The sequence below is a fragment of the Octopus bimaculoides genome, chromosome 14, assembly GCF_046866305.1.
Source record: "Octopus bimaculoides isolate indiv1 chromosome 14, ASM4686630v1, whole genome shotgun sequence".
NCBI lineage: Eukaryota > Metazoa > Mollusca > Cephalopoda > Octopoda > Octopodidae > Octopus > Octopus bimaculoides.
The window spans coordinates 1,791,466-1,807,808 of NC_142941.1; the positions used below are offsets into that span (position 1 = coordinate 1,791,466).

General features: G+C 40.4%; 1 protein-coding gene across 2 annotated transcripts in view; it reads right to left on the minus strand.

Annotated features, from left to right (window-relative positions):
- Positions 1-212: 212 nt before the first annotated feature.
- LOC106870876 (protocadherin beta-16-like) overlaps positions 213-16,343 on the minus strand; it is a 27,477-nt gene continuing 11,346 nt past the window's right edge. The window contains exons 1-2 of one of the 2 annotated variants that reach the window (XM_014917117.3): positions 2,011-4,512; positions 213-351 (exon numbers count right to left, since the gene is read on the minus strand). In XM_014917117.3, the coding sequence (XP_014772603.2) occupies positions 325-351; positions 2,011-4,455 (2,472 nt within the window). In that variant the 5' untranslated portion in view covers positions 4,456-4,512 and the 3' untranslated portion in view covers positions 213-324. Of the gene's footprint in view, positions 352-1,956; positions 4,543-9,377; positions 9,458-16,343 lie in introns of those variants that run through there. The other variant, XM_089362137.1, reaches the window with a different exon arrangement.

Consider the following 16,343-nt stretch of genomic DNA (forward strand, 5'->3'; position numbering starts at 1 on the left):
TATATGTAAATGTATATACACATGCACACACACACACAAACACACCACAAACTCATATAAACGTATGTGTGCAAAATCATAACATCCCATAATATTACTACCATACAGTGGTAGATTGCAGTCAAGGTATGTTAACAAACACAATAGACAATGGTAATTAGCAATTAATTATTACACAATATAAAATAGAAAAAGGTAATAAACTATAACTCACACAATATACAATTCTATATTGCAAGGAATATAAAACACAGATAATAGACAATTGCTCTAAATTCACCATCAATATCCGATATGTTAGAATAGGTGAAGATTGTGGAATCTTTAGCGTTTTGGTAACCATTTTGGAAGCTGAAACAGAAAAGAAGAATTATTAAAGAATTTAAGCAAGGATTTCGTTGAATTCTTGTAAAGAATCACAAAAAGAAGACAAGTTTGAAAACAACTGAGTAAATACTTATATTTCCATTTATAAAGAGAATCAAGTTTGGTGCCACATTTTTTCATCAACTTCACAAAGTTGGAGAGGTCCTTCATAAGGATTGTGTATTTAGAGTAATTTAGAAGGATAGAAGCCACAACATCTCCATATGGTAGAATGAGTCCTAGTATATATATATATATATATTTCCTATTATTCCATTTGGCTGCAGCCATGCTGGAGCACTGCCTTTGGTTGAGCAAATTGAGCCTAGGACTTATTCTTTGTAAACCTCGTACTTATTCTATGAGTCTCTTTTCTTGAACAACTAGTTTACGAGGACATAAACACACCAACATCGGTGTCAAGTGATGGTGGGGGGACAAATACAGACATACAAATACATACATACATCTCTATATATATACGATTGGCTTCTTTCAGTTTCTCTCTCAGATCCACTCACTATTATGGGCCCAGGCTTTCATCAGCCTGAGGCCATAATAGAGGATACTTACCCAAGGTGCCAAGCATTGGAATTGAACCTTGAGCAATGAGCTTGGGAACCAAATTTCAAACTCTGTGTGTCTGTCTGTCTGTCTTTGTATCTGTGTTTGTCCCCCAACACTGCTTGACAACTAGTATTGGTGTGTTTAGCCCTTATAACATAGTGGTTCGGCATAAGAAACTGATAGAATAAGTGTCAGGCTGAAAAATTAATTAGTGGTGGGGGTTAATTCATTTGACTAAATATTCTTCAAGGTGGTGCCCCAGCATGGGCGCAGTCTAAGGAATGAAACAAGTAGAAGAGAAAAGATATTTGTATATATAGGTTTAGCAAAATGTATAAATATATGTATGCATATTTACATACGCACATGCATTCACATTCATACATACAGCTGAAACTCTTCATACACACACACACACACACACACTGAGGTTTGCTTCAGCTGTCACTAAGCTGTCTTTGAACAAGGTACATAACTCTGTACAATCATGATTTATTAACTGAATGACCAGATCTCACACACACGCACGTATGTATGTGAAGATACCTATCTCTGTTTCTCTCTCTCTCTCTCTCTCTCTCCATAGATATATATAGAGAGAGACACATACATAAACACACATTCTTTTATTCTTTTACTTGTTTCAGTCATTTGTCTGCAGCCATACTGGAGCACAACTTTTAGTCAAGCGAATCGACTCTAGGACTTATTCTTTGTAAGCCTAGTACTTATTTACATTATTTACATTCGACGGATATTTGTCCTCATCTTGTTTGTTGTTAATACAACGTTTCAGCTGATATACCCTCCAGCCTTCTTCAGGTGTCTTGGGGAAATTTCGAACTTAGGTCCTCATTCCTAAAGTTTTTTTTGTTTTTTTTTTATGTTATTATTCTTATTATTCTTATTATTATTGTTCAGGTCACTGCTTGGAATCGAACTCGGAATCTTGGGGTTAGTAGCCCGCACTTTTAACCACTACGCCATATGCTCGTGGGCAACTAAGGAGTAAGTAAAATTCTGTTAGAAAATTTGGAAATAAAAGTTTCAAAGCAGCACCGTGCCTGTTTCACTTACCTGAACAGTTGATGGTGGTCTCTTCTCTATAGACACAGTAGCAGCCCACTCACTTTGAGATTCATACTGTGGGTAAAAGTCTCTCTTACATTCCACAAACTGAGTATTTCTTTTATTCATCTCCGAAGAATACCTGACTGGATTACCAGGTGTGGTGCTGCTGTTCTGACAAGTTAATGTTTGATCTCTTCTGTTACACACAACTGTTTGGTCAACAGCCCTACTGGTCCTTGATCTAGACTGACCACAGTTACATTTCACAATACACAATGTGATGGACACTACAATCACCACAGATACTATTACAGCTGCTACTACAATGATGATTAATAACGTTAAGTCTATTGCTGCATCGGGCTGTAACTGAGTAGCTGTCATTATGGACGATGTCCTGTTACTGACTGTCACACTCAAAGACACAGTAGTTGTGGCTGACAACACTGGACTGCCAGAATCCTTGACCACAAGCACCAATTGGTATGAGCCAGCATCGTTGAGATGTGGTGGACGTGAGAAAGACAATTGACCAGTGAAAGAGTTCAGTGTAAACAACTGTTTATTGTTACCGTTAAGTATTCCGTATTTGAGGAAGGCATTTAAATGACTGTCTCTATCAGACGCTCTAATCACAGTGATTTCACTGGTACTTTGGGGATGATAGTGGACATCAAGAGTGAAAGGGTCAACACTAGGAAATGTAAAATAAGGGGCATTATCGTTCTCGTCTAAAACCTCTACAACCACATTGGCAGTGTTGTTCAGTGATGGCGTTCCCTTGTCTTTGACAAAAACCTTGAACTTATAGACATCTTGCTGTTCCCTGTCCAAAACTATGGACGTTGAAATAAAACCATAATCCGTAACATGAAACGGTATACCATTTATATTATTGCTAATTAATCTATAAGACAACTGACCTCCAGCTTCTAAATCTTGATCAGTGGCATTGATGAAACCAATTGGAAAGTTTGGTATACCATTCTCATAGGTGAGGAATTTAAATGTGTCTTTGGTAAATTGTGGTTTACCATCGTTGATATCTGTTACTTGGATGAAGATTTTCCTCTCTGTCTTCAAAGGAGGAGTTCCTTTGTCTTCACAAGAAATACTAAAATCATAATGATCTCGTGTTTCTCGGTCCACCGGTTTCTTTAAAGTTATTTTGTATTCATTTGATCCTAAGTCTAAAAGTAAGAATTTATCATGCTCTAGCTTACATTCCACCTCACCGTTCTGTCCAGTATCGTTATCAATAATACTGACATAAGCTATAAAACTACCAACTTTGGTTCCTTCAGAAATGGCTGCCGTGTTCTCTTTTATCTGAGTGACAAAGTTGATATCAATTTCAGGAGGATTGTTTCTTTCATTAATTATATTCACTAAAACGATGGCAGTAGAACTTCTTGGAGGATTCCCGCCATCTTTAGCCATGATAAATATTTCATAATTTTGTTTTTTAGCTCTTCTGAAAGCTTCTTGTAGAAAAATCTCTCCTGTCATGTGATTGAGTCTGAAATAAGTCTTCACTTTCTCTGGTGTTTCTGTACTGAAGAAATAACTAACATGACCATTTTCTCCGGAATCTAAATCTTTTGCAGACACCATTGCAATTGGCCTGTTTCTTTGATGCGTGTTCCTTACTGAGATGTTATAAATATCTTTATTAAATACTGGTGAATTATCATTTAAGTCTATGACAGATATGTGCACATCTAAAACACCTTGTTTCGATGGATAGCCTCCATCTTTGGCAATAACTTGTAGATTATAAGAATCTTTTACCTCCCTGTCTAATTTCCTTGCCAAAATGATTCCCAGTTCAGAACTACCAGTAATGGTTTTCCTTGCAGACAATGTGAATGGTAAGTCTGGTTTATTTCTTAACTGATATGATATCTTTGAATTCATAACTCCAACATCTCTATCAATGGCATTTGGCACAGCTAGCATCACTCCTTTACCATCTCTCTCTGTGAAATGAAGATCAAGTTCTCTTGTAGGAAACATTGGTTGATGGTCATTAATGTCATCAATAATGATCTTGACTTTTAAAATGTTCATGTATTGGGTACTGGATCTCTCAGACAACTGCACTGCCACTTTGATAATTCTGCTGCACTCCTTCTTCACTGTGCACAGTTCCTCAGCATCCAGCCTGTGTGCAGTGTACAGCTTGCCTCGTTTTGTTACATTAAACAGTTCCATTTCGCCACCAGCACCTTTTTGTAATTGATTAAATGATATCAAACTGGAATGTTTTAATGAAGAGTCACTCATTAACAGGAAGTCTGCAGCAATATCACTGACATAGGTTCCTTCTCTCTGTTCTTCCTCCACGTGGTAGCTGATGTCTACACACAAGGAACCATTGAGATAAATCAAGACTGTGACCAGTTGCAGTAAGATGCGGAATCTGGGTGTTTCTGTCATCTTTATCTTCATCAAAACTAGTCATTGTCATCACTGTCACCATCAACAACAGCAGCATCTTCAGCATCAGCAATGGTCTGATGGATGAATCAACCAAATCTGGAAGTAAAAAAATTTAAAGATGTCTGTTAGAAAGTGTAATTGTAGATCAAGTAGAATTGCATGTATGGTGTCAAAGGTTAGAGGTCAATGGTTGAATTAGATTGGAGGGAGGGACTTTGCACAACAAATATATAACAAACAGAAGGACCAGTTGAGATCATGATGTCAAAGGTTCAGTACTGTTAGCAGGAAATGTCTGTGGGGTTATTGATCTATTTTATACGACAACTAATGGACTATGGCTCCATTGGTGAAAGGTTTTTAATTGACTAATCATTGGTTTGTTTCACATCTTAAAGGCAACAATTATAAAGGGGATGGTTCTGGCCTGGTATAGATGTTGTAAGGGTCACTAGAGTTTTGGGGTTTTCTTGTCTATGTTTGCATACTTCACAGGACTGATCATGACAGCCCAGTCTAGAGTGAGGTTCTGCATAAACAGTTGACATTTGATGAAATAAAGATACATACACACAAGCACATATATATACATACACATACAGGGTGTGATGGGTGAATTGTCACCATTTTATATTTTTTATTTTGTGCATGTGCATTGTTTGTTTTTAATTTTGTCCACTACACAGTATAGTAGGGTCAGTTCGGCACCGTCTGTGAGAAAAACAGCACCAGGTCATTATTCACTCTGCCAGAAATTCGGAAACAATATGCGGTACTGCTTGGAATTTGCACTGGAAGCTCCAACACGAACATTTCAGAGTGTTTGGGTGTCAATTTGAGGATAAAGTGTGATAAAAAACAAACATCCAGTCAACATCAAGGTGTTTGGAGTGATCACTAGTGATAGTCACGTTATGCCTCCATTTATCTTCCCACACGGCCTCAGACAGAATACGGAGACCTACATCAAATGCCTGGAAGAGGCAGTGCTGTTCTGGGTCAAGAGGATGGCTGCTGGAAGACCCTATATCTGGCAACAGGACTCTGCACCATGCCACACAAGCAGGAGGACCCAGTCATGGCTGTCAGACAATTTCTGCAACCACACCACCCCTAACATCTGGCCACCTGACTCCCCAGTCTGCAACTCCCTTGATTATTATGTTGATTATTATGGGGCACAGTTGAGCGAGAGACAAACAAAACTCCTTGCAACACCAAAGATGAACTGAAGGCAAGGATTATGGCAGCATTCACCAACTGAAACAAGGAGAATGTCCAAACACTCACCCCAGGTGCTACACAGTGGGACTGAACCTGGAGCCATTGTGGTTGGAAAGCAAGTTTCTTATCACACAGTCACACTTGTGCCTCCATGCAGGCAAATGTATGTATGTATGTATATATATGTGTGTATACTTATATATATATGTTGTATAGATAGATAGATAGATAGATATGTATGTGTGTGTATATATATATTTTTATATATATATATATATATATATATATATATATATATATATATATATATATATATATACATACCGGTATGTATGTAAGTATGAATGTATATATCTTTATATCTACATAAGTACATATATATGTATATGTGTGTATGCAAGTTTTCAGGCATGTATGTATATATATGTATGTATGTATGTGTGTGTGTATATAATGTAGGTGCCAATAATCAGATATTTTTGGTCATCCTCCTGTATTTAGAGGTATATAATCTGTAAGATAAGCAGAAAAGTAGACAGTAAGATGGTGGAGAAGAGGAGTAGGAGGGGGCGTGGAGGCGGGGCAGAAGTGTAGGGGGCGGGGAGGTTAGGCTGTTTAGATGTATATAGTTAACTGTTACATATGGCTGGTCATTTAGTAGTAGTAGTACTATTACAAATACACTACTATTACTACTACTTTTGATACTACTATGAGTAATACTGTCTGAGCTTTGGTTTTTTGCTGCCTCATCACTTTTGTCCCTACCAATACCTCCATTAGTACCATCGACAGCACCACTACCTCCACTACAATCATCACTTAAACCAACTTAACACTACCAGTACCACCACCACCACCACCACCACCAAACCCCACACCACTTTGACCAGACTACACCACATAATACTCAATATTACCACCACTGTTACTGCTGCCATCACCACTATCACCACACTACCACTAACACTTTCTCCATCACCACCATCACAGTCATTACAAACACCACCCCTCACCACCACCACCACCACTTTCGCCGCCATCACCAACATAACCGCCACCGCCGCAGCGCCACCATCGCTGCCACCACCTTCGTTATGAATTAATTGCTTAAATTATTGATTTCTTCAAACTGTCTTGTATCTCTGTCAGTTTAGTTTCTTCACCTGAGTGGCGGGATGGAAGGGTGTGGTGGGGAGAGACAAGGAGGAGGGACACACAGACAGACAAAGAAGTGTGAAGATGGTGGGGGTGGAGGTACAGGCAGGAGGAGGAGGAGGAGGAGGAGGCAGAAGGGGTCTGTTGAGAGAATACACGTGACTGGTTCAATAATGGCAGCACTGTTGGAAAAAGACTAAAGCCCCGGTTATTTTATAGTCAATATATTGTATAGAAGGATGCTGTGGCAATCATGCCTTGCTCTAGATATTTTATGTGTTATATATAGCTAGAGAAAGGGTTTATTGTTGGGGGCTTGATGTAGTGTCATTCATGCCTTCCTCAAGATATTTTATATATCACTAAGGCATAGTGAGGTACCATTTTTGAAAGGCAAGCAGGATGTGGTGGCAGCCATGCCTCGCCCCATCAGAAATGTTCCTTTGAGACTTCATTCTTAATTAAAAAAGAGAAAGTTCTGTGGCAATGTTCTGGCAATTGTGACTGAATGCCACCATGTTTCCATTCCATTCTATAGAATAAGGAATATTTTAAGGAGTGGTTGGCATGGCATGAATGTTCTACAAATGTACTTTAGAAACACATGTTCGATTCCCAACCCTCCCCCAACCCCATTCAGGTCACTCTTTCTTATATGTATAAATACACACACACATATACATATATATACATACATGCATACACATACACACACACACATATGTATTTATATATGTATGTATAAGTACGTGTGTGCATATGTATATACATATATACACACAAACATACACACACGTGTATGTATGTATATACATGCCTCTGTTTATCAACTGAATATGAATCATACGCGGATGTATAATCGTTTGCCCATCCCCACAAACTGCAAAATACTATATATATATATATATATATATATATATATATACATAAATACACATTTATGTATAATGTTTACATATATGCATATGTGTGTGTGTGTGTGTGTGTGTGTGTAGTGCATGTTTTGTGGAAGGAAGGGAGAGAGAGCAGGGGCTATGATACATTGAGCACACCCCCAAGCCTGATGTGATTCATGTTCAGTTCAAAACTAGAGACATTAAGTGGAGGGTAAACAAATAGGACAAACTTTTAAGTAGTTGCTTGACATACTAGAAATAGCAGCCGAATTTCCCTCTGGACCTATTTTATTGTTCTTAGGCGTATGAATGGATACCTTACATGATGTAGCCCTTCAGAGTCTTAAAAATCCTGTGAGAGACAGCAAGATTGCCCTTGATCATAGGTCAATGGTATGGTTCACTTAGGGATAAAGAATACCAGCAAATGTATGCAGGGGGATTTAGTTGAGGAATAAGTGCTGGGGAAGAATGATTGGATAGCTATTCAGTGCAGGATCTGGAATGAGAGGCAGATTGGATATGATTGAGTGTCAAGGGAATCAGTGAGAACTGAGGCAAATGGGGACAAGTTAAGAGGTTTAGAGGAAATAGGTTTGGTAGAAGAGAGTGGGGAGAGAGAGGAAATGGGGAAGAGGTGGGGGGGACAGATTTGTGGGCAGGGGTCAGAGAAACATTGATCAATCATTTGAATGGCCCTATTTGGATATGGACCCTGATATTTGTGTGAGTAGCTGTAATCCTGCCCAAGATATGGTATCAGTACTCCTGATATGCCAGCCACACCTGAGTATTCTTGATGGTCAACATGTAATTGGAACAGAAGTACTTCCTAACCCTAACCCCATTCCCAGGCCAGGTCCTGATCATTGTACCCAGTTCTTTCTTCCCATAGTGTCTCCCTTTCAGAGGTCCAGAGGTTTCTCCTTGCTCCATGTTATTTCTGCAGTAGTTAACTTACAATATTGGTTTCAAATTTTAGCACAAGGGAGGGATTAAAGGTTGAATCAATTACATCAACCCCAGAGCTCAACTGGTCCTTATTTTACTGACCCCAAGAGGATAGAAGACAAAGCTGACCTCAGCAGAATTTGAACTCAGAATACAACAACAGACAAAATGCCACTAAGCATTATGTCCAGTCTGCTAATGATTCTGTCAGCTCTCCACTTTCAATCTTAACCATTTTTCCATCAATATCCAAAACTATGATGGCATTGAGGGAAAGGGTGACCGGAGAATTCTTGATTCTTCAACTTGTTTTTCCCTTCTCCTTCGGAGTTGGTCCCAGTTGGCACCAAGTAATTTGTCTACCATCCCTGGAGTGGTTGGCCTTAGGAAGGGCATCCAGCTGTAGAAACACTGGAAGATCAGATTGGAGCCTGGTGCAGCCTCCTGACTCTCCAGACCTCAATCAAACCGTTCAACCCATTCCAGCATGGACATTAAACTATGATGATGTGTGTATGTATGTAATATATGTATATACAGGTGTTCAGGCTAAATTTGACAATTTCATTAAGTCTCCTTTTTTTCCGGAAAAGATGATGAACAGTCAATGGTGTAGGAGAGCATAAAGATTAAAGTTGTAGTTCAGAAAATGTTAGCTGACGTGGAGGACTGGAAGCCATCAGAGTATTAGAAATGAGTTACCTGTATCATGATGATTTATGCTGAGTATCAAATTTCTGACATCATGACTGCTGCTCAATGCTCTGTGGACCCAGTAGAAGCTGTAAAACATGGAATAGACAGCTGTTACAGAGATGATGAAGCCATGGTCAGCAAGAAAGAACATAGCAGGTGTTCCAACTGTGTGCGCATGCCAAAATTCATCCAACAACTGCAGAACAAAGCCTTAGGCTCAATTCTCATGGCTATGTGGAGTGGTTAGAGACTCTGGTCAAAAACGTGCTGGAGACGGTTGCTGCTGGAAGGCCATATGTATGGCATTAGGATTTGACACCTTTTCATACTCGTTTCTAGAAAGAGTCAGAAGTGGTTGTAGGAGAATTTCTATAACTTTATTACCAGCACCAATTTCTGCTCTCCTAATCCCCCAATTGTAATTCCATGGATTACTATGTGTGGGGTGCAGATGAGAGAGACATCAAGTGCTTCTACCTGCAACATCAAGCCTGAGCTGGTGACCAAGATCAAAGCAGTCTTTGAAGACTCTCCCCAAGGACACAGTGAGAAATGCATATGCCAAGTTCCAGAGCCATCTCAAGGCTGTGGTCTGAACTGGTTTAATTATATATTTCTTTATTGCCCACAGGGGGGACAAAAAAAGATAAAGTCAATTACATCGACCCCAGTGTGTAACTGGTACTTATTTAATCGACCCTGAAAGGATGAAAGGCAAAGTCGACCTCGGCGGAATTTGAATTCAGAACATAACGGCAAACGAAATACCGCTAGGCATTTCGCCCTGTGTGCTAACGATTCTGCCAGCTCACCTGGTTTAATTATATAATGTGTATAAATGAGAACAGCTGCATAAAAAAGAGCAGGTCACTAAAGTGGATGGAACTTGTGGAAAAGGTAAGCCCAGAAAAACCTGTGATGAAGGAGTGAACATTGATCTCAGGATGCTGAGTCTCACAGAAGGGAAGACAAAGGACAGAGATGATTGGCTTTTTGAATAATTAAGAATCACATCTCATGACACAGATGCTTCGAGAAACTTAGAAAAGGGAGGTTACTCTATAATCTTTCTTGCAAGGGAGATCATTCAACTATTTAGCTACGTAGATCACTACAACCCTTCTCCAGTATATACACAGAATACTCTGTCTGAGTGTGGTAGTGAAACCAACTTAAGAGGGGTTGTCATATCTTCAACAGGATTAAATGCTCCTCTTGACCATGCATTTTGTCTTCTCAACCGCTGACCACTTTATATAATGACAGGTGGTGCATTGAATGTTAGATCACTGTCTACTTTTTAAATTGTAACAATTCTGTTTGTTTAAGGTAGAATAGCCAGAGAGTAAACAGAAGATTAGAGTAATTGAGGGGTGTGAAATGGAAGAGAGATAATTATGGCAGGAGTAATGGATGAGAGACAGTAACGGTAGTTCTATGTTTGCTGGTGTAAGAGTAGAATCAAATGATGGATGATGACAGAGATGGGTAATTGTGAGAGAGAATGATGGATATCAGTAAGGAATTTGTCTGTGTATATATTATGGATATGTGTGTGTGTCTGTGTTTGTGTATCAATGTGCCCATGTATGTATCTCTCTCTCTATGTGTGTGTGATATGTATGTAGGAAAAATAGAAGTTGAAAATGCACTGAGAATAATTAAAATACTTTTTATCAATACATCTAAAGCTTTAACCGGTTTCACAGTTTACACTGATTGTCCAGAAAGTCCAAATAGAAAGCCATGGCTTATGTTGCAGTTGTCTTGCTTCTGACTAGTGTTTGAAGCTTGCCCTGTTTTTATGGGGAGTTCAGGGCTCAAGTTAGTATATGTTTTGGATAGGATTTGATTGGTAGAGGATAGTCACATGACTGGTCTTGGAAATTTTCATAGGTTCCCTGCTACGTCCGTGTGTTAGTATCAAGTGACAATGTTTGGCATCGTAAGCTAACGCTGACATGGTTTAGTGAATAAGTCCAAACAGTCAATGCTCTGAATGTTTTCTGTCAAGTGTTTGTACCGAATGAACACATGGTTAAGTTTCTAACCTTTTGTAAATTTCCTGCTGCGTCCATGCGTTTATGTCACATGACAGTATATTTTGCACCTAAAAAGAGGGCCGACACGGTTGAGTGAACATATTAAGTTATAATCATATATGCATGTATACATATATATATATATATCTTTCCTTTCACTTGTTTCAGTCAGACTGCGGCCATACTGGGGCATCATTCTTGAATTTTAGTCGATTGTTTTTTTAAGCCTGGTACTTACTCTGTTGGTCTCTTTTGCCAAATCACATAGCTATGGGGATGTAAACACACCAGCACTGGTTGTCAAATGGTAGTGGTGGTGGTGGTGGAGAAACACAGACACAAAGTCACTCATACATATGCATGCACACACACACACACACACCTGTATATGATGGACTTGAATCCTCTCACAGTGCTTTGGTCAGCCCAAGACATTAGTTCAAGATACTTGTTCAAGGTGCCACATCACTCTATGTATTGGTTAACTCAAGGTTAAGGCTGAAGAAACTTGCTCAAGGTATTGCATAGAAGGATTGAACTTTAATCCCATGTTTGCAAAGTAAGCTTCTTACCCACCCCACACCCAACCTGGTCCATCATTACCAAAGTACTTCAATGTCATAATAACTCTGACATTACAGTAATATCATAGTTTGCTATGACACCTAATAGTACCCAAGTTCTATAATCACGTGCTAAATGATAGTAAATGTGCAACACAATCCTTTAATACATTATTTACACTTGACGTATATTTGTGCTCATCTTGTTTGTTGTTAACATGTATTTTTCGATTCCAGGCACCTGAGCATGGTCTATAACAAATTCACTATTATCAGAGTGTTTTGTCAGTTCAAATTCCACCGAGGTCAACTTTGCCTTTCATCCTTCCAGGGTTGATGAAATAAGTACCAGCTGAACACTGGGGTCAATCTAATCAACTTACTCCTTCTCCTGAAATTGCTGGCCTTGTGTTAAGAATTCAAAACATTATTAGAATACCTTATGAGGTACTATGTCTTGTACGGTCAACATAGGAAATATTATAGATCAGTATATTAGAAGCATTATAGTCAACATTAGAAGTATTACGAGGTTTCTACCTACCACATACTATTGACTATAGAACATAAATAGTACTGGACTCTCTCTCTCTCTCTATGCCCAGCTACTATGAAAGTGCAATAACTAATAATTCTAGTTTGTTGTTGTTGTGAAACATCAGGTCAAGCAAAATTAAGCAGATTTATGTAGACATTCCAATTCCAACTATGACTATTCCAACATTTTAAAAAGTATATCTTGAACTACCTTATCAAGGGCACCATTTGCATTTTGAGTTTGAGGGAGATTTAGCTACTATGTCTAGCAGTTTGGATGATGGTGGAGAATTGCAGATGGTAGCACTGTTGTTTATGAAAAATTAACATATTTAATATATGATACATTATATGTACATATTTATGTGTGTGTGTATGTATATAGATATATATTTATATGTGTGTGTATGTATATAGATATATATTATGTGTTTGCACATGTATGGGTGTGTGTATGTGTATGCATGTGTGTACATATATATTATACATTTACATATATATGTACATATATATATATTTATATAGAGTATAAGTATATATATATATATATATATATATATATATATATATATATATATATATGACGAAATACCCAAGATGCAGATAAGATAGAGATTTTTATTTATTTACGGCCTCAAACATCTCAATACCTTGCGCTTTCTTGTTTCTCTCCATGAAATTCAATTGAATTCAGTTGTTGTCTTAAATTCATGCTTATTCATTTTCTAAGCTTCCTAAATTCATGCTACGTTATATTCTAATCACCCAGAATTCATTGCTCTTTTAAAAAAATTACGATTTATGCATTGTTGTCTCTCAAATATTTAAAATCTACAATTAAGAGCCCTCTCTACTCGCTGGCGGTAACCCGCCCTCCCACCCCCTCCACCGGAAGTTCATTCCTCTGTCATCCCACCCCCTCCACCGGAAGTTCATTCCTCTGTCATCCCACCCCCTCCACCGGAAGTTCATTCCTCTGTCATCCCACCCCCTCCACCGGAAGTTCATTCCTCTGTCATCCCACCCCCTCCACCGGAAGTTCATTCCTCTGTCATCGCACCCCCTCCACCGGAAGTTCATTCCTCTGCCATCCCACCCCCTCCACCAGAAGTTCATTCCTCTGTCATCCCGCCCCCTCCACCGGAAGTTCATTCCTCTGTCATCCCACCCCCTCCACCGGAAGTTCATTCCTCTGTCATCCCACCCCTCCACCGGAAGTTCATTCCTCTGTCATCCCACCCCCTCCACCGGAAGTTCATTCCTCTGTCATCCCACCCCTCCACCGGAAGTTCATTCCTCTGTCATCCCACCCCCTCCACCGGAAGTTCATTCCTCTGTCATCCCACCCCCTCCACCGGAAGTTCATTCCTCTGTCATCCCGCCCCCTCCACCGGAAGTTCATCCCTTTGTCATCCTGTCAACCTCGGCTGTCTCCCGGAACCCATCTAGTGGCCTTGGCCATCCTCTCCCCTACCTTTGGGTAGCGCATTAAGGTTGAGAAATGTTTGCAGGTTGTAGGTAATGTTTTGCTTATGAATTCTTCCAATTGCAAGTTTTCTTTTCAGGTACACGACACTGCTTTTCCTCTTCCCAGGCTACAGGCCCACACCCCCAACACCCATACTGTTAGGATTGGCACTCTCAACGTCGGCACGCTGAAAGGTAGATCTGGTGAAATTGTTGAGATGCTTGAACGGAGATGCGTAGATATGTGCTGCATCCAGGAAGTAAGATGGAGAGGAGGTTCTGCAAGGTTCCTCACAGGCAAAGAACACAGGTACAAGATTTTCTGGGCAGGGAACACTGACGGGGTCGGGGGCGTAGGAATACTTCTAGCGGAGAAATGGGTGGATAAGGTAATCGAGGTCGTTAGAGTAAGTGACAGAGTACTTAAGATCAGACTAGTGCTTCATCATAGATTAGCTACTGTCATCTCAGCCTATGCACCTCAACCTGGGCTACCAGATGGTCTGAAAGACCAATTCTATGACACCCTCTTGCAAACTACCTCGTCGACGAGTGACAGGGACCTTCTCTTTGTGGCTGGAGACTTCAACGGTCATGTCGGACGTCGTGCTGGGGGCTTCCATGGCATACATGGAGGCTATGGCTTCGGTTCCCGCAACGAGGAGGGAACCAGACTGCTGGAGTTCTGTGATGCAACCAATCTTATAGTCTGCAATACCAACTTCAGGAAACCTGCCAGTCACCTAGTCACCTACCGCTCCGGCAGACACTCTAGCCAAATCGACTACATCCTCGCCAGAAATAGGGAAAGAGGGCGGCTTATAAATGCCAAAACCTACCCTGGCGAAGAATGTACCCCACAACATAGATTAGTAGTTAGCGACTTTGGGATCAAGGCAAAATGGGTGCCCAGAATTAGACAGGCTTGGAGAAGAAGGGTGTGGAAGCTTAAAGACCCTGCAAACGGACAGAGACTTAGAGACAAGTTACTTGAAGCATTTAACGAAATAGAAGGGGATATAGCATCATACAACGTGGAAGACAATTGGAGATTTCTGCGGGACAACCTGTTGAAAGCCACCGACCAGATTTGTGGGTGGTGTAAGGTCCCCTCCCAACCCAGAGTAACGTGGTGGTGGAACAAGGAGGTAGACAGGGCTATTAGACAAAAGAAACAAGCTTGGAAGGACTGGAAGAACGGTGGTAGCAGGGAATTGTACCAATGTGCCAGAAGGGAGGCTAGGCGACAGGTTTATTTAGCCAGAGGGGAAGCAGATAAGGAAAGATTTGCCAATGTTCTGCGCCGTGAGGACCAAAGACTCGAGGTATTTCGGGTTGCAAGACAGTGTAGGAGAGAGAATAGTGATGTTGTAGGAGAGAAATGTGTTCGCATGGATGATGGTACGCTTGCATTAAATGAGGATGCAAAGAAAGAGGTCTGGAGATGCCACTACGATAGATTGCTTAATAAAGAGAATGAATGGGAGAAAGAGAGCCTGCCTTATGTCGACCCAATAGAGGGACCAGCTATCCGAGTTGATAGTACCAGGGTAGATAAAGCAATTAAGAGTATGAAGACCGGGAAAGCCCCCGGCCCATCAGGAATCACTGCAGAGATGCTCAAAATATCTGGCAGTGTTGGCTATAGCCTAGTCACCCGTATTACGAACCAGGTGATACACGAAGGAGTCATACCCTATGACTGGTGTAGCAGCATCATAGTCAACTGCTACAAAGGTAAAGGGGACGCTTTAGATACAAATAATTACAGAGGCATCAAGCTGTTAGATCAGGTTATGAAAGTTACAGAGAGGGTCATAGCCCAACTAATTAGGGAGCGAATCAATTTAGATGAGATGCAGTTTGGGTTCGTGCCAGGTAAAAGCACTACTGATGCCTTATTTCTAGTGAGACAGTTGCAAGAGAAATACCTAGCCAAGGATAAACCTCTGTACCTGGCTTTCGTTGACATGGAGAAAGCCTTTGACAGGGTCCCCCGATCCCTTATCTGGTGGTCAATGAGGAAACTTGGGATAGAAGAATGGCTAGTGAGAGCTGTGCGAGCCATGTACAGAGATGCGGCCAGTAAGGTGAGGGTTGGAAATGAGTACAGCAATGAATTCCGGGTAGAGGTAGGGGTCCACCAAGGTTCCGTCCTCAGCCCCCTATTATTTACCATAGTCCTCCAGGCAATCACAGAGGAGTTCAAGACAGGTTGCCCCTGGGAGCTCCTCTATGCTGATGACCTTGCCCTAATTGCGGAGTCACTATCAGAACTAGAGGAGAAGTTTCAGGTGTGGAAGCAAGGTCTAGAATTGAAGGGCCTTAGAGTCAACCTAGCTAAAACCAAAATCCTAATAAGT